Source organism: Trifolium pratense, linkage group LG6, assembly GCF_020283565.1.
Source record: "Trifolium pratense cultivar HEN17-A07 linkage group LG6, ARS_RC_1.1, whole genome shotgun sequence".
Lineage (NCBI taxonomy): Eukaryota > Viridiplantae > Streptophyta > Magnoliopsida > Fabales > Fabaceae > Trifolium > Trifolium pratense.
Window position 1 is genome coordinate 29467063 of NC_060064.1, and position 18982 is coordinate 29486044.

Sequence of the window (18982 nt, forward strand, 5' to 3'; positions counted from 1 at the left end):
TATATGAGGAATTATAGCAGTTAAGGCATTATGTGCGCGCAACCGTTTTGCTCTCCAAATTTCATCAATTGGCGCACGTAAATCAAGGGAAGACAAAAAATACTTTCCATAACTGCTCTACTACACGCTATCAACTCTCATATCTTCATTATTTCGTTCAAAATCTCTTAACTTCCTCTGAACTTCCTGCTGCGATCCGCAAACACAAACCATCATCTCAAATCATCAAAAACTTTAAAAACTCCAACAAATTCTTTGAGAAAATGTCTCAATCTTCCGGTTCCGCTCAGATCAAAAACAAAATTGCTGATACTGTGAAAACAAGATCAAAGTCTAAGAAGGAAGGAACAACTGTTGTGGTAGATGCGATGCCTTTATCAAGTATTCCTGCAACTACTTCTAAAAAGAAGAAATCTGCAAAATCGTCTAAGAAAGTAAGTGAATCGTCTCCCTCTATTAAGTCTGATTCTATTAAGCCTAAGAAGAAGAAACCCCAATCTCCTGTAAAAAGGGGTTTAAGCATGTCTGATCTGTATTTAAGTAAGAACTTTTCTGAAACGGCGAATGTGGAATCGCATGATGTTGCCTCCGGCAAAAATGCGAATGTTGAATCGTCTGTTAAGTCTGTGTCTGAAAAGGTGAATCAAGAAAACCCTACTGTAGAGGAAAACCCTAGTTTTGTTGAAACCCTAGGAAAAACTCAAAATATTGCTGAGAATGTTGGTGTGAACAATAATCCGAGTGTTCCTGAGAATATGACAGTTCTCACGAATGTCATAACGGATGTTACTGAAAAATCTCAAGAAAAGGCTGTTGTAACCGATGCTCCAACCGGTGTTGAACCATCCTCTATACCAACTGATGCTGAGAAGGATGTTGAAGCATCCAAAGGAGGATCTAGCCCACATGCTAACACTGCCACTGGGTCGTTTGGCAGTGGATCTAATACTGAAGCTTCCACTGAAGAGGAAGTAAACAAAGAAAGTACCCCTGAGGATGTGGCTGATTCTGAGCCAGAGAATGAAGCTGGTGAGGAATCTGAGAAAACCACAAATGAAGAACAGGACATAGTGGATGTTGATGAAGTCCCCTCTGAAGAAGATCTGCAACCTCCACCTACTCAGAAAGGAATTGGGAGAAGACTGAGAAGCAGGACCACTACACCTGCACCTGCTGTTACCACTACCCCTGTTGTCACCAAGAACTCAAAGGACACTACTCTGAAGCCTGTCAAGTATGGTCCTAAGAAAGGATGGAGCAAGCCTATACCTCCTCCTGAAAAGAATAAGGGTGTGCTGAAAAGGAAGAGTGCACCATCAAGTGACTCTGAATTTGAAGCTGAAAAGGATGCCTCAAGCATCAAGCCTCCTGCTAAGAAGGCTATGTCTGCTAAGAAGGCCATGCCTCAATTTGTTGCTCCTGACATTGAAGACTTTCCTTGTGACAATGTTTCATTTCATCTTCCATCTTATGCTCAACGATGGGGAATCATTTGCAAAAGAAGATTGACTCTGGAAAGGGAACTAGGCAAAGATATTCTGGAATGTGAAGAGATTGTAAGTTTGATCAATGATGCTGGATTGATCAAAACTGTGTGGGGCTTAGGCTCCTGCTATGAAAAGCTGGTTAGGGAGTTTGTTGTCAACATTCCTATAGGTTGTGACAATCCCTTGGATAAGGAGTTTCAGAAAGTCTTTGTTCGAGGAAAATGTGTTACTTTCTCCCCAAGTGTGATAAACAGGTTCCTGGGTAACTCTGATGAGCCACACCCTGATATAGATGTGTCTGATAATGTGGTCTGCAGAACCATCACAGCTGATAAAGTGAAAACCTGGCCCAAGAAGAAGAAGGTACCAGCTGTCAAGCTAACCCAAAAGTATGCCATCTTGAATCGCATTGCTTCTGTCAACTGGGTCCCTACTACACATGCATCCGACATTGCAACAAATCTGGGTAAGCTCATTTATATGATTGGTACTGGTACTAAGTTTAATGCTGGTCTATATATTTTCAATCAAGTTGTGCAGCATGCCAAGACCTCTGTCACCAAGCAACCCATTGCATTTCCAACCCTAATCTGTGACATCATCTTGTCCCAACATCCGAATATAAGGCATGAGGATGAGTCTGCTAAGAAAAGGGCAACTCCTCTGGCCATTCATCAGAAGCTGTACAGTAAACAGCATGCGCCAGATATTGTTGGACCATCCAATGCTGCTGCTGACACTCCTATGACAAGGAAGGAGATGATTGCTATGCTGGAAGCTAACTGTAAGGAGCTAGATGAAAAGAAGTTGCAGTTTGAAAGGATGATACATGCTCTCAGGGTTGAAGAGGCTGCAGCTCAAGCAGCTGATGCAGATGATGATGGCTCTAGTGGTGAAGAAGAAGCTGACACAGATGTTGAAGGAGAAGAAAATGATTCATCTCCAAGTGCTTCTGTGTAACTTTGATGTTTCCTTGTTTGGACTTTTGTTGTTTTGCATGTCTGTGGGCTGAGCCCTGATTTTAGCACCTAGTGTGCATGGTTTGTAATATTTTGTCTGCACTTTATGTTCTGCTACTATCTGCACTGCTCTTGGATACTATTTTATGCAGTTCCCATTTTGTCTATTTTGTGGCTAAAAAGGGGGAGTAGTTATTCAGCTTCAATAGATGTGCCACCAGATGCTGGATCATCTGAATAATCCCTATGCATGAATTAAGGGGGAGTAAGATGAACTTGGTACTCGACTCTACCTTTGAGGGGGAGCAATATTTAGCACACAATGTGCTACTTCATGTTGAAGCATCTTCTGTTCCTGAGAATTTATTTTTCTCAGCTTTGAGGGAATTTATTTTTCCCCAGTGTTTCTTTTATGAGAATCTTATACTCTCTACTGGCAAATTCCTGTGAGGCGAGTTGTGTTCACTATTCCGCTGTTGCATGCCTCTGAAGTTCTAAATTGATACATATTAAATATGCTATTTTTATATGAGGGGTTATTAAAACAAGCATGTTAAACTATTCTACTTTACTTCATGACTGTGTGCCTACGTTGAGTTGAAGAAAAGGTAGTTTGTGTATCTCTCTAGAACGGTTGAAATAATCTTAGGATGTTTTAGCCAAAAATTGCCAAAGGGGGAGATTGTTGGCGTTGTATGGTTGGCCTCATTTTGCTAAAACATGTGATCTTTTCTGATGTGGAACTACATGCTTCCACCATCCAGTATAAGCAAGATGTTCGGTACAATGCTTCAACATTGGATACCACATCCAGTAGGCCGGGCCTGTGTATGTTGAGATCTCGCGCCTAAGTTCTAAATATGGAATCCACAATAAATGGTCGTTTGTGATAAGGAGCGTGGTCACGCATAATTATTAATGGATCTCGTGATCAAGTGTTGCTTGTTAATCAGATCTTCAAGTTAAGGAAACAAAACATTTGAATTAAAGATTATTTCTTGAAAGGAACCATTAATCATGCTGAGCTATTGAAGCCTAATTGAAGACCTAGCCTGAGCTCGTGAAGGTTATTTAAAGAAGGTTGACTCCTTTGTTCAACTCACTGAAACCAGAATTGAGTCTTACAAAGCGTGAGTTTAGGTTTTAGTATTGTGTTTATTGTGTTCTAAGTCTTGTGTTGATTTTCCACTAGACTAGGAACTGTGTGTTTGTGCATTGTAATATCTCTGGAGCTTCTAAGCAAGGAGATAGTGTGTGTATACCATTCCAAAGCTTTTAAGCACGGAAGTGGTGTGAGTGTTTTATGAAGTGTGTCTTCACATATTAAATCTAGTATTGTACGATCACAGTGGCTGTGGTCAAGAGGAGGTGAGCGGAGGTTCTCATACCTAGGTGTGTCTTAGGTAGGATATAGCACGGGTGGTGATTAGGTGAGAAGTCATAAACGGGAGGTTTATTGAGGGCTTCAAACTAATACTATCATAGTGGATTCACTCCTGGATTGGTATCCCCCAGAGTAGGCTTATGCTGAACTGGGTTAACAAATTACTGTGTTAATTTACTTTCAGTTTGTTTAATTTATTATTCCTTGTGTATGCGCGGTTGGATGTTGGATCATTGATTCACGCATTAAAAGTGTACTATAGTGGTGAAGCGTTGAGTACAACATCTTAATACTAGTGTGCCAGAATTTCAAATTCGATCAGAACATAGGGGTTTGTATTATTCAAGATTGATAATGGATACAAGTATGATTAGAGGAAAAAATATTTTCTCTTTACAAGATTGAAAGAATTGTGTCTGTACAAGAATGAAAGTATGGTGGTTTCTCAGAATGAGAGCCTCTCTAGAATCAGTGAAAAATCCCCCCTTCTTCTCTTGAAACAGACCCTATTTATAGGCAAAAAATCTCTTCTTGCTTCTTAAGTAACTGCCTTGCTTGGAGAGGAATTCATGGGTAGTGGGCGGTTTCTTTTCCTTCTTCTCCAAGCTTCTTCCTTCTTCTCCAAGGCATGGTGGATCATCATGTGTTTTTCATGGTTGTTTTCACGCTTCTCCTTTAGATGCTCCCATTGGGCTTTCTTTGTATTGGGCCTTAACAAATCACCTTTTGGTCCATGGCCCGGTACACAGCCCCCCAAGCACGAGGCTTCGGGAAGGCGAAGTGCTTTTAATTGAAATCACTTGGCGATTATTATGCCTCGGCGTTGTTCTATGTCGCCTATTTGTTGCCGACTTATATTCTTCGTTTGCTTGTCGCCTTATCCTTCCTTTTGTTGTTGATATTTCTTAGCTAATTTGTACGCCCTTCTATGACTTTTGAATATCTTGATGTACGCCATTTGTGGCTTTGAATATTGTTGTCATTGTTTCTTGGCGACTTTGAGCAAGTTAGCGAGTCGCCCTTCCTCTTTTTTCATTGTATTTGCATTTTCAAGCTAGCGTTGTCACCAATCTCGCCTCTTCGTCTTTCGCGATTCGTCTCGCCTGTTCCGTTGTATTTGCATTTTTACGTTGGCGTTGACAACAATCTCGCCTGTTGCCTTTTTGGCGATTGTAAATGATTCGGCGTCATTATGACTCGCCCTTCTTTGTTGTAGTTGATTTTTGTACTGCCAGGCTTGCACGCCTTATTTTGTGACTTCTTGGCAATTTAAAAAGAATTGGCGCTGCTCGGAGTCGTACTTCCACTATACTTTGTGTCTGGTGTTGACAATAATCTCGCCTTTGAAAATTTTTAACTTTGCACCTGCAATGTCTTTAGCTCTTTAAATATAATTATATATCATTTATGAATAACTTTATACCTGTTGTCATTTGGCGTTATAATGAATCGCCTTGCTTTGGTTGTGTGTAAGCTTTTTCTGGCGGTGTTGATAATCTCGCCTTTCTTTGTTGTATCTTTTTCTGACGCACCCAACTCGTAAGACTTACAGGTAACGCCAAGGCCTCGCAACCTTGTTTAATTTTTCTTTTTCTGACGTACCCAACTCGTAAGACTTACAGGTAACGCCAAGGCCTTGCAACCTTGTTTAATTTTTCTTTTTCTGACGTACCCAACTCGTAAGACTTACAGGTAACGCCAAGGTCTTGCAACCTTGTTTAATGTATCTTTTTCTGACGCACCCAACTCGTAAGACTTACAGGTAACGCCAAGGCCTCGCAACCTTGTTTAATTTTTCTTTTTCTGACGTACCCAACTCGTAAGACTTACAGGTAACGCCAAGGCCTTGCAACCTTGTTTAATTTTTCTTTTTCTGACGTACCCAACTCGTAAGACTTACAGGTAACGCCAAGGTCTTGCAACCTTGTTTAATTTTTCTTTTTCTGACGTACCCAACTCGTAAGACTTACAGGTAACGCCAAGGCCTTGCAACCTTGTTTAATTTTTCTTTTTCTGACGTACCCCACTCGTAAGACTTACAGGTAACGCCAAGGCCTTGCAACCTTGTTTAATTTTTCTTTTTCTGACGTACCCAACTCGTAAGACTTACAGGTAACGCCAAGGCCTTGCAACCTTGTTTAATTTTTCTTTTTCTGACGTACCCAACTCGTAAGACTTACAGGTAACGCCAAGGCCTTGCAACCTTGTTTAATTTTTCTTTTTCTGACGTACCCAACTCGTAAGACTTACAGGTAACGCCAAGGCCTTGCAACCTTGTTTAATTTTTCTTTTTCTGACGTACCCAACTCGTAAGACTTACAGGTAACGCCAAGGCCTTTCAACCTTACATTTGGTTCAGAGCTTTCATATGAGTTGATCTTGAATAATTTTTTGTTCAGAGTCCGCAGCTTAATCATGATTACTGCAAATAAGCTTTGATACATTAGAGGTTCAACAATAATAATATATGAAAAATAAAATAAACGAAAATGATACCGCCATGGGCGGTTTGTCGCGGCGCTCCTCGCCTAGTAAGAAAAGCAATTATGTTTTGACGTGGCAAGACTGAGCTCCATTGCGGTAGTTATCGCGGAATATGCTTCAACCTGAAATATTAGTTGGCGGCTTCTTTCTCGCCGAGTGGCAACAATGACCAACTGCTTGTGTTTTAAGATCGCCGCTTGAGAGGGTGTTGATAATTTTGACCATATAAGAAAAGTACAGACAATGCTGATGCTTAACTTGGTTGTATGTGTGTGTAAGGCTTGATTGCGCAGATTTGTGGTGAAATTTATATCTCATCAAATACAAAATGCAGCACCTGAGCATGAAACTTATTTTGGGACATTTTGAAAGAGTGAGAACACTCAATAGACATTAATAATAATAACAGTAAGCACATTATTATACAAATAATAAATAGATGAATATTAATCTAAAGTAATGGATCATCATATGCTCAATAGCAATGGGTATTCTAAGTTATCATCATTCCTTTGATAAAAATACTAAAATGAGATAAAACAAATCCAAATATCCGTCAAAATAGTTGTAAGTTGTCGAAAACAGAAAGTAAAGGATTGAAGGCACCTGGATTATGGTCGTTCAAGCCGGCAGATGATCTGTATATGTTCGCTTTATAACTTGAATCGTTTACCATTGTACTTGTCCTCCTCACGTCTCTTTACCTCTCACGTTGTGGTCTACATTGCATCGTATTCATCCTTAAATCGCCATAGTTCCAAAATTTGCTCCAGTTTCCACAAAACAGTTACATGATTTTGACGGCGACGATGTCCACGTTTGAAACAATCGATAAGCGAAGTTGCGCCATCAGGCAATTGGTAGCAGGATGGCGATATTGGACGACGACAACAATTTGGCGAGACGGCGAGTTTAGATTCATGAAACCAAACATAAAAGAAACAAAGTAAAATAGAAACAATAGATGATGAACCAAATTAAAGTGAGTTAGTCATCAACGAACAAGTACGCCAGTACACAAACATTATAGCGACAAAACAAAGGGCAGTTACATGTTGATAGTTTATTTTGAAGCAACAAGACACAGTGCTATGCTCCGTTGTAGCCAATTAGCACAAATCAAATCAATAAAATATACCATGACGGAAAATTGTTAAAGGCTTCATAATTGTGTTAGTCTGTTAGATTTAAGTTATACTCATCGATTTCCACTCATGAATTATACTCATGAATTATACTAAGGTCATCAATTGAAAATATATAAATCAAATCAAATTAAATTAAATAGAATATAAGCACAGGCAATTACCGTGGCAAAAGGGGTTATATTATATTAACAGGTACCGAAAATTATTGAGAGGATTCCATGAAATCAAGAGTACACAGTTGAGAAAACTTAGCTTTTAACAGAAAAACGAGTCAATCGATTACCGCTGTGGGCGTCTTTCTTTATCTCTATGATGGCTTCCAGAGAACAGCATGAGGACAAGAATTTGTTGAATCAACTATGACTTCCCAAACGAACCAACGACGGCGGTGACATCGTCAGAACTCAAATGGAAAGGTTGGTATGACGGCAAAGCAATATCACCGTGTTTATTCAAAAAGAGAGTGGTAGGCTGGGAAACAATAATTTTACCGCAGCCCCACGGTGGGCGTCAAAATGTTCTGGTAAAAAACAAGGGGGTTTGTATTATTGATTAAATGGTGTGATTACACTCAGTTCAATCCCAACAACCCTGGGAGTTTTATAAGTCAGAATTCGATCAGAACATAGGGGTTTGTATTATTCAAGATTGATAATGGATACAAGTATGATTAGAGGAAAAAATATTTTCTCTTTACAAGATTGAAAGAATTGTGTCTGTACAAGAATGAAAGTATGGTGGTTTCTCAGAATGAGAGCCTCTCTAGAATCAGTGAAAAATCCCCCCTTCTTCTCTTGAAACAGACCCTATTTATAGGCAAAAAATCTCTTCTTGCTTCTTAAGTAACTGCCTTGCTTGGAGAGGAATTCATGGGTAGTGGGCGGTTTCTTTTCCTTCTTCTCCAAGCTTCTTCCTTCTTCTCCAAGGCATGGTGGATCATCATGTGTTTTTCATGGTTGTTTTCACGCTTCTCCTTTAGATGCTCCCATTGGGCTTTCTTTGTATTGGGCCTTAACAAATCACCTTTTGGTCCATGGCCCGGTACAAATAATAATAAGGAAATTACAATTAGATAAAATAATAATACTTAATTTACAATTAATTAGGTAGGTTTATTACAAACCAGAAACCACGTAATCCTGTCCAAGCTCTAGGGCATCAAAGATTTATGGAACCGCCGCATTTAACTCCATGAATATTGTTTCTAATGAAACGTGTATGGGTGTAAGTCTTAATTACTAGCAACATATAATTTCCTCCGTTATATAAATAAATATATATATGTTTATTTATTTTTCAATTGCTTTTTTTTTTCCCTTTGTTATTTCTCTTTTGCAACACATTTTTGTACCTCTCTGCTGCTCTTGTCCAAATCTGCCCCCATAACAACATAATGAATAAGGTCACCATTGTTGGTAGTGGCAATTGGGGCAGTGTTGCGGCAAAGCTTATTGCATCCAACGCCATCAAGCTGAGTAACTTCCATGGTAATTTTTCTTTTACTTTTTTTGTGCCGGGCCATTGCTTAAAATTCTATCGGAAGATATCTTCTGTTAGTGTATTTTTTTCTGTGTGAACAATGTGGGAGGGGAGAAGAGTGATCACCGTATGTAGTGCTTAGAAATTGTTTGTTTCTTCTTTGCGCGGGCTAGGAAATACTAGGTATTATGAAAACTCGTCACAAAAACAATCGGGATAAATGTGATTGGTTGCTGCTCACGATTTTTATCGATGTGAGATTTCCGTAAAAGAAATCATAGTATTTGTTGATTAGTTATAACAAAAAATACATTGGCATTCGCATATTCGTGTTAAAATAGTTCGTACTATTTAGCACTATTCATGTTGGTTCAAATGGTGAGGAGTTTGGTCCTCTATAAGTAATGTTTAAATAGTTGTTGTCAGAGTTTTGGCAATTTATATGGATACCAATTCGACTTGAAATGTTAGAGATCCAATTAGTCTTAGAATTTTAGTTTGACCTAACTCTACCTTACAAAATTAGTTTGTAAGATGAAGATTGTCTCCACTTATAAATATATATGTTCAAACATATCTCATCTAATGTTTGACTCTTAACACACAACCTTCACGCCTAGGACTGACATCTAGAGCATGACCGGAAATTTTGATAGTAGATAGCCAAATGGATCTCTGAAGCCGAGTCTAATACCATCTTAGATTTTAATATTATTCATAATTCACCCTTACAAAACCAGCTTTTAAGACAAGAACTATCTCTATATATAAAACTGCATGTTCAGGCCTTTTAACATCCGATGTCTTAACATTGATAGTTATTTGCATGGAGTAAATTTCTGATATGAGAATTGATTCATTAAGCATCTTGAAGGATACATATTCAAATCCCATTATAATTTATCTTTTCAGTATCAATTTTAATCATATTCATGCATGTTTTTGTTAATCAGATGAAGTGAGGATGTGGGTATTTGAAGAAACTTTACCAAGTGGGGAGAAACTCACAGATGTCATCAACAAAACAAATGTAAGGACTAACCATATACTTTCATTCCAAAATTTCATATGAAATATATTCTTCTTTTTTTTCCTTCAATGAATATTATATAATAAAAATGTTCCTCATGACAGGAAAATGTTAAGTATCTTCCAGGTGTAAAGCTTGGTAAAAATGTTGTTGCAGATCCAAACCTTGAAAGAGCAGGTATATATATTTATATCAATTAAATTCTTTAAAACTCCAAAAACATTTGTTAATGTTCACATTTACCTACCAACTAGCTAGAAATTCTACACTCAAGGTCGATAAGTGGGGTGTCCGGGGTTCGAACCCCGGCCCCTGCATATAAAAAACGATGTCCCTATCAACTGAGCTAAGCTCACGAGGACGTTCACATTTAGTTTTAAGAGAGATATTTGTGATAAACTTTTGATTGGTGAATTTATTTATGCAGTTAAGGATGCAAATATGTTGGTATTTGTATCACCACATCAATTCATGGAAGGAATATGCAAAAGGCTTGTTGGGAAAATAAGGACAGATGCAGAGGGGATTTCCCTTGTAAAAGGCATGGAGGTTAAAAAGGAAGGTCCATGCTTGATATCTACTTTAATATCCAATCAATTGAGAATCAATTGTTCTGTTTTAATGGGAGCCAATATAGCTAATGAGGTAGCTAGAGGACACTACACAAACATTTTTTTTTTTTTTTAATGTACTCCCTCCGTGACAAAATATAAACAAAATTCACCTTTTTAGGTTCATTGCATAATTAATATAACAGATATACTAATTATGCAATGAATCTAAAAAGGTCAATTTTGCTTATATTTTATCACGGAGGGGGTAATTATCTAGACCTTATATTCAAATATTGGTTGTTTAATTTTACATTGTTTTGAACAGATTGCCATGGAGAATTTTAGTGAGGCAACAGTTGGATACAGGCAAAACAAAGAAGCTGCAGAGAAATGGGTTCAGTTGTTCAATACTCCTTATTTTAATGTGACATCTGTGAGTGTAGCATATCCTTTCTTGAGCATCTTAGTCCTCCAATGTATCGAAATTCATAAATATCGTTGAGCATCTTAGAAATTTTGTGTACCAAACTGAGAAACATAAGACACATTGGACGACCAAACTAACAAAAAACACATTCAAGAACCAAATTGATTAGCAAATGACTGCATTCGAGGATTTTCGACACATTTAAGAACTATAGTGACACCGCCTGACATATAAAAAACCATACAATCATAATTTAGTAGTTTTGTTTTTGGTAAAATGTTGAGATGCACTTTATGTTTATGATTTTTGCATTATTATTTAATATAGGTTCAGGATGTTGAAGGAGTAGAAATGTGTGGAACCTTGAAAAATATAGTAGCTGTAGCTGCAGGTTTGTAATACATTATCTTCACTTTGTTCTCTATCTCCTCTCTTTTATAATATTTCTGATCTCATATATAAGCAAAGATTTTTTTATTAGGTTCAGTGAATAACTGATGTATCCGGTTCATATTATAGACCGGATACAATAGTTATTTAGTGAACCTGAAAAAAGAATCTCTGGGAGACCGGAGGGAGTAGTCTTTATGAATAGGATTGACAAATTGCACACAAATTGGACAGGTTTTATTGATGGCTTGGAAATGGGAAATAACACAAAAGTAAGTTTATAGAAAAATCATATTTAAGAAAGTCCTTGATTTTCTCACCTTTCATTTTGTTTCTTATTTTTGGTTCTCTACTATGCTTAGGCTGCAATCATGAGAATTGGTTTGAAAGAGATGATAGCATTTTCAAAATTGTTATTTCCATCTGTTAAGGACAGTACCTTTTTTGAGAGTTGTGGTGTAGCTGACCTTATCACAACATGCAGTAAGGACAATGATTTACATAATCCTACTTCTTTTTTTTCTCATTGATTATCTTGGTTGGACTAAAATAATGACTTATTTGTGACAGTGGGTGGAAGAAATAGGAAAGTTGCTGAGGCTTATGCAAAAAATAGGGGAAAGAGGTTTGCTTTTCTCTCTCTCATCCCCAATACTTGGGTGCAGTGTTTTAAAATCCGAGCCAAACCGTTCGACCAATTTAATTGAGAACTGGCTAGTTCGTTAGTTTGTTTTGATTCTGGTTATACTACAACCTAGTTGAATCAATTTTGGACCAGGTTGAACCGCAGTTGGTCCAACCGATTGAACCATGACCCTGAGGACTCACCGGTTCAATCTCCGGTCTAGTTTTAAAAACATTGCTTCGATGAATAAACGGAAATGCAGTTGATGTAATTCTATTTGATTTCTGTGTTTCTTTTCTCTACAGGTCTTTCGATGAACTTGAAGCAGAGATGCTTAAAGGCCAGAAATTGCAGGTAACATTTCTTGACACACAAATAATGAATCACATATAAATAGGTTCAATTTGCATTGATAAAAATCTAATAGCATTTATGTTACTCATTCATCTAATTTTCTTGTATGAAGGGCGTGTTAACTGTGAAAGAGGTTTACGAGGTTCTAACCGCTCGTGGATGGGTAGAGATGTTTCCTCTCATAACAGCAGTGTATAAAATCAGCTCAGGTCTCCTTCCACCATCAGCTATAGTTGAATTCAGCAATAACAGTCACAACCGTGTACAAAGCAGGCTATAGATGTCCGTCAATCATCATAATCATCTGTCGAAGCCTAGAACGTTGTGGCGACTCGGGCTCAGAGGAAATCAATTCTTGTTATTTGAAGTTCATGTCAAGTCACACATTTTCAACTGCAAGTAACTAACAGATGCAATATAGACTTAGATACAGGAAACAATCATTTGGATCTCTCCATTGATTATTTCCCATTTTTGAAAATGTTAACCAAATTATTTATTTTGATACCCAATGTAGTGTAACTTTTTTGAGATTGTGCAAGTTACATTATTGTTCTGAGTTAGAGAATGTAAAGCAACTTTTTTGAGATTGTGTAAGTTACATGCTTTGTAATGATAATGTTCACATTAATTTAAGGATTTACTTCATTTATATCAGTAATGTAAAGATTTTTTACACAGTTAATCAATCATAATCGTCATATTATTAAAAATATTTAACTTTAATCATAGTTTTTACTCGTTTTTACAATCAGTGTATCAAAATTAAATCCTCAATTTAATCCTAGTATTTTGTTTTAAGAAGGGTGGTACATAAAACTTTATTATTTAAATGATACTAAATCACAAGTTCTGACATAACCTGTGGACTTTGTTTGTGGTTAGGTTTATATTTTAAAGTACTGAACTACAAGCAGTTGCATATTTAGTACCTTAAAATATAAACCATCTGTCACAACACAACCCATAATGATTACAGTAAACACTTTATGCTTATTGTTCAGTACCTTAATATATAACCATCCAATCAATAAGCAGTTGCATATTTGGTACCTTAAAATATACAGTATTTTAAAGTACTGAACAATAAGCAGTTGCATATTTAGTACCTCAACTAACAATAAGTCCATTTTTCACTTTTTTAAGAAAGAAAAATAAAAGGAAGAAATGAAAGTGACAATGTGATTTTACCACCATTTTGTTTAGAAAGCGCGCGCGCGCACACACACAGATAGATAGATAGAGAGGGGGAGAGGGAGAGACGGGGGAGCAAAACACATAAAGAAGCTATATCATTTGAATGAAAACTAAACCCATTGTAACATCAAACCTTTTCTTCAATGCCAAGAGTTATCATATCCGACATAAGCCAAAGTATAGCTACACAACCATTAGACCAATATAAAAAAAATAAGTAAAAAAAGACCAATCCCGTGTGCACGAATATAATTTCAATATTAGAATTAACCGGTCCTTATTCTGTCGAGTCGGTCAACGCTCTTCCTTCCTTTTTCCAATTGATGATCAACGCTTTTTCGAGACTTCTCATGACAGTCAACACTTCTACGAGACCTCTCCTTATGATCAAATGTCATTCTCAATTTCTCCAACATATCCCCGCCATTACTAGACATATTTTTCACCTTCTCTGGTTTGTCGGTGCTCTTCCTTGGCTTTTCTCTACGATCAGTGCTCTTTCTAGTCACTTCAAAAACATCTGTACTCTTTCGAGGCTGCTCAAATTGCTGGTCTGTACTCCTACGGAAACTGTATCGTTGTGACAGAGACTTCTCAACTGTTGTTATGAACTTCTTCAGATGCCTGATGTACTCGGGAAAGAGCTCCAAATCGCAGTGGTTACCTCCTTTGAGCCATAATGGTTCATATTTCTCTTTACATAGTTCCCAGAGTTGCTTACCATGAGAACAATCTACAACTTCATCTGAAGTACCCTACAAATGACATGAAGGTTTTAGTTGATAATTGCAATTGTAAGATCTTTAAAAGAGTCGCCGTTAATTTTTTGACTAATTATCTGCGTCATTGTTTCAACTTCAAATGCTCCTGTTCATTTCGCTCTTATCCATTTCGGTTAAACAACATATTTGAAGCATACTTACATGAACTATGAGAACTGGACAATTAACTAGTGGAATTTTGTCGATATTCTGCATACACAAACAAAACGTAGCATCTCATTAGACTAAGGCATTCATAAATATGAATATGAATAGAAATCGAAGCAATATACTAACCTTATAGATGTCAAACCAGTATGAACGCTTAACTGGATACATGACCCTTAAGCCAGAAAGTATTGGACTGTGCAAAACAACAGCTCGTAATTGAGGCAACCTAGCTGCAAGATCCAAAGTTGGACCACTTCCAACGGATTGTCCGTAAAGGATTATATCTTCTTGCTTAGCCCCATAACTTTCTTCGAGACACTTGTATACAGCTTCAATATCTGAATATGTATTCTGTTCACTTGGCTACATTTCACGCAAAACAATGTTCATCGATCAGATTTATGTATGCACAATGCAACATGAACAAGCAATTCATGTTATTGTTTTTAAAAACAAACCTTTCCCGATGACTGTCCGTACCCAGAATAATCATACCTGCAAGAAATTATAACTTACGAGTGAGAAACAAAATACCATTTTTCACTCTTTTGAAGTCGAGCTCAACAAATATGTACTCTAAACAATACCACTAGTCAACTATACAGATAAAATATGAACGCTTCCAGAACTTTTCGTCACACAAGGTAATCAAGAGTCAAGACTCAAAAACTTCGAACAATTTTACTATCCCTCTTGTTTGTTCTTAATGTGTCATGAACATAAACTTAAACAGAAAACAAAATTGAAGATGTGTGTAAAATTAAGAATATACAAATAATCATGCACATGAAGGATTAAGAACAAGTGATTGATAGTATTACAAGGATTAATCATGCACATCCATGAAATCCAACAACATAATTCATACAAAGACAACTTATGACGAACCCCATACTTTCCAAAATCATATATATATATATATATATATATATATATATATATATATATATATATATATATATAATCAATAACAAAACACCCAAAATAGTAATTAAAAACCAAACCAACCCCATTTTCTAATTTTGTTTGGATCAACTTATTTAAGCTTTTATCTACTGTAAAAACTATTTGGCAGACCTTCTTGAAACAGCTTATTACACATTCATAAGATGATTTCAGCTTATTTTCATGAGCTCTTCAGTCTTAACAAGCTTATGAAAACAGATCACAACTTATATCAAAACAAACAGTTTGACTTTATTACATCTTTTGTTATAAAATAGCTTAAATAATAGTACTATAGCCACTTAATTAAATTGTTTTTCCAAACATACACCTCACCATAAATTTCTAACTGCCAAACACATAGACGATAGAAATCATTTCTCAAATCTCCAAATCACCCATGAATCCTCATTTCCCACTTAAACCAAACAAAAACCTGTCATGTTCGAATCCTCCCGGTGCCACTTTGTTGGACTAGTCCATACACAGCAAGACTTTAATTGGCCCCCCACTAGTGGACGGTGGGATAAGTGCCCTCGAATTAGTCGGTCCTTAGGTTACATACTTAGGGTGCGTTTGTTTCATGGTTACAAAAATTAATCCCAGGAACAACTTTCCCTGGCATGACTTTCCAAGGAATAAATTTTTCAAAAAAGTGTTTGGATACATTATTAATTCCCAGGAATCTTTTATTTAATTTTTCTTAAAATAATTAATATATTTTATTTTTGAAAAAAATAAAAGAAAGAAAGAGGGAACATTTGTGAAATCGTGGGTAGATAGTGGTGTAGGCTGGTAGTTTTATACATAACTGATTTTGTTCCTTGGGAATAAAATATTCCTGCGTCTATTAGAAGGGATTAATAATCCTGGCAACGTGGGAAAAAACCATTTCCCTGGAATAATTATTTCCTTGGAACTATTGTTGGTTCCATTTTAACAAACACGGGTAATTTTATTTTCAGCCTTAGATTCCCAGGAATATGTTTAGAATCCATGAAACAAACACACCCTTAGTCTTAGAAAAACCCAAAAACCAAAAACAAGCAAAATTTACACAAACCCAGAAGCCAAAAACTAAAAAGAAGCAAAATTTACACAAACCCAGAAGCTAAAAACCAAAAAGAAGTAAAATTTGCACAAACCCAGAAGCCAAAAACAGAAAAAGAACACACAAAAAAATCATCAAAACTTGAAATTCCAAAAAGCAGTGAAAAGAGGTAAGGTAAATACCCCATGAGATTAACACGCAAGTGGATGCTAAGCTCAATGAAAAGCTCATACATCTGACCCAGATCAGCAGCGTTTCCATGAGAGTAAAGGAGAGTAGAACTAGCCATTGGATGACGAACATAAACAGCTACAATCTCAGTTCCACGGCGTGTAGGAAGTTTAAGAATTTCAACGTTTTCACGGTGAGGGAAAGGAGTTAGAAGAAGAAGACCAGTTAGTTCATCTTTGATAAGCTTGTATGATGATGGGTTTGGTGGAAAAAATGCAAATTTTGCTGCCATTGATGAAGTTACACCACCCATCACTCATAAACACTCAAACACAACACTTGAACACAAAGTGTTTCTATTTCTATGTTGTTTTGTTGTAAATTGATTTGAGATCTTGTTGTTGTTTGAGAGAAGAAGAGGAAACTAAACTAAACTAACTTTATGAGAATGGAAAAGGAAAGATGGTGAGAGTGAAAGAGAAGTTAATTGTTTGTATGGTGGGAATGGATCATGCTATGATGATGATGAGAGTGTGATGTGAGTGAGATAATAACTTTTCTTTTACTTTCTTTTTTTGCATATCCCATGGATCTCGCATCCTATTTTCATTCATTATTTGCACTGCTTTTTTCTTCTATTCCTTTCTTTTCTATAATAATATAATATATATATAGTTTAGTATTTAAGAACACGAGATGATTTGATCTTTTATAGCTTAATCAAGTTTCCGAGTTTGAAATTGATTTGGATATGCAACAATGTTAAATATCTTAGAGAGAGTTTCTCATCCATTTGGATTCCAATAGTCTCTGCAGTTGAATGATATACTACAATCTAAATCGAAATAATTTATTTTTGTATTAAACGTAAAACTAATATTTTTAATATTTTTTTTTGCAATATAAAACTAAAATGTTAAAATGGTAGAACGTTATGTATGTATTTGAATATTTTTTTAATGTAATAAATTTGAATAGTTGGATCCCAACTGCTCATTAGAGTTAAGACTCAAATTGCATTTAAATTTACTTATGTCTTGAGTTGTACTACATATGAGTTGAACCTTTTAACAATTTGACTAACATTTGTTGACATATTTAAATTTTTTAAAAATCGCATTTAAAATTTGACTAACATTTGTTGACATATTTAAATGTTTTAAAATCGCATTTAAATATATTTATGTGTATGGAAGCAAAAGTTAAGTGAAAAAAAATTGATACAAAGCTAATATACTATAGTAATTATAGTTATAGACAGGGACGGACTTGGGCAGGGGCAAGCAGGGGCTTGGGCCCCTCCCCCCCTCTTGTTCATTGTCTTACAATACTAATAATATATGTGTAGTCATATTGAATAAAAGATTATACTCCCTCCTTTCTTAGTCATATTTAAGGTCGGTAGCAATGATTAAGGAAATAAAAATGGAATACACTACTTTTAAAATTATACTATCAATTTTTTGAAGGAAATTTTTTTGTCAAACATTACTTAATCATCTTGCTACTAAATTTAGACTTTACTTATTTAACATTTAATATTATATTTTTCGGCCCCCTGTCTCATCAATTTCTGGATCCGTTCCTGGTTATAGATCAAAGTGCTAGTATATCAACGATTTTTTTTATGACGGAAAGTACATCAACGATATCAAAAAAAAAAAAAAAAAGGATCTCATTTATAGTGCAAAGTTGTAGATCCTTGTGCTAGTACATCAACGATCAAATTGTTTTTGGTAAGCGATCAGCTAATAGTAGACCTAACTCACACTCTAACTAGAGACAAATATATTTTTGAAAATATTTGTAGAAAATTTGACATTTTAATTAGCATTTCATAATACGGTGAAAATCATAGTACATTTTTTGAAAACTAACTCCGTAACAGTATAGAATATAATTTTACAAGAATCCATGTTCTATGAACTGATGTGGACGAATCGAACTTAAAGCTTAGTGTGTTCAAAATCGAGATACTCTACGAGTAAGTTTTCGCCTCTCTTAATTAGTCAAAATCGAGTTACCATTGACACACTTATAGAAATATAAAAAACATAGGAGTATGTATTTTTACTAAAATCATATTTGAAAAAAAAAATAATAAATCAACTAGGTAAAGTGCAATTCCAATTCCGATTCCAAGTGATAGTTTGCTTAAAGGAGTTGAGAATCTTAAATCAATCATAATCATGATTTAGAAAAGAAATGTAACAAATCACTTTTGTGATCATCCTCGGCAATACCCAAATCCTAAGCTCAATTTCACGTGGAGTTGCCACACTCATCAACTATAGGAAAAAAATATGGGTCTTGCTAACGAGTGTCCCTGGGGCACTCTTTAAGCATTCCATTAAAAAAAAAAATT

General features: G+C 36.0%; 3 protein-coding genes across 5 annotated transcripts; 2 read left to right on the forward strand and 1 right to left on the reverse strand.

Moving 5' to 3' along the window:
- The first annotated feature begins 263 nt into the window (after window positions 1–263).
- LOC123892072 lies at window positions 264–2447 on the forward strand. Its single transcript, XM_045941920.1, has one exon. The coding sequence runs from the start codon at window positions 264–266 to the stop codon at window positions 2445–2447; it is 2184 nt and encodes a 727-aa protein (XP_045797876.1).
- A 6408-nt stretch (window positions 2448–8855) lies between these two features.
- Window positions 8856–12868, forward strand: LOC123890544 (glycerol-3-phosphate dehydrogenase [NAD(+)]-like). The gene is made up of 11 exons (XM_045940182.1): window positions 8856–8949; window positions 9895–9971; window positions 10076–10148; window positions 10399–10616; window positions 10851–10958; window positions 11280–11343; window positions 11577–11614; window positions 11705–11825; window positions 11913–11967; window positions 12273–12321; window positions 12434–12868. The coding sequence occupies exons 1-11, from the start codon at window positions 8856–8858 to the stop codon at window positions 12599–12601; spliced, it is 1065 nt and encodes a 354-aa protein (XP_045796138.1). The 3' UTR covers window positions 12602–12868.
- Window positions 12869–13600: 732 nt separating this feature from the next.
- On the reverse strand, window positions 13601–17249 carry LOC123889928 (alpha/beta hydrolase domain-containing protein 17B-like). Of its 3 annotated transcripts, none has more exons than XM_045939449.1 (5): window positions 16629–17249; window positions 14909–14945; window positions 14577–14813; window positions 14442–14489; window positions 13601–14263 (listed from the first exon to the last, which is right to left on the reverse strand). In XM_045939449.1, the coding sequence occupies exons 1-5, from the start codon at window positions 16928–16930 to the stop codon at window positions 14252–14254; spliced, it is 636 nt and encodes a 211-aa protein (XP_045795405.1). In that variant the 5' UTR covers window positions 16931–17249; the 3' UTR covers window positions 13601–14251. The 3 variants fall into 3 exon arrangements, with proteins under 3 accessions (XP_045795405.1, XP_045795403.1, XP_045795404.1); XM_045939447.1 differs by having other exon boundaries at window positions 13601–14273; window positions 16629–17246; XM_045939448.1 differs by lacking the exon at window positions 16629–17249 and adding an exon at window positions 15732–15957 and having other exon boundaries at window positions 13601–14273.
- Between the last annotated feature and the right edge of the window lie 1733 nt (window positions 17250–18982).

Bases quoted from the DNA above. Each gene is read 5' to 3' on its own strand.
- LOC123892072 (XM_045941920.1), top strand. From the start codon at position 264: ATGTCTCAATCTTCCGGTTCCGCTCAGATCAAAAACAAAATTGCTGAT.
- LOC123890544 (XM_045940182.1), top strand. From the start codon at position 8,856: ATGAATAAGGTCACCATTGTTGGTAGTGGCAATTGGGGCAGTGTTGCG. The intron at 10,959-11,279 runs GTGAGTGTAGCA...TATTTAATATAG, and splicing joins CTTATTTTAATGTGACATCT to GTTCAGGATGTTGAAGGAGT. The intron at 12,322-12,433 runs GTAACATTTCTT...TCTTGTATGAAG, and splicing joins TTAAAGGCCAGAAATTGCAG to GGCGTGTTAACTGTGAAAGA.
- LOC123889928 (XM_045939447.1), bottom strand. From the start codon at position 16,930: ATGGGTGGTGTAACTTCATCAATGGCAGCAAAATTTGCATTTTTTCCA. The intron at 14,490-14,576 runs GTTAGTATATTG...TTGTGTATGCAG, and splicing joins ACTGGTTTGACATCTATAAG to AATATCGACAAAATTCCACT. The intron at 14,274-14,441 runs GTAAGTATGCTT...TGTCATTTGTAG, and splicing joins GTCCAGTTCTCATAGTTCAT to GGTACTTCAGATGAAGTTGT.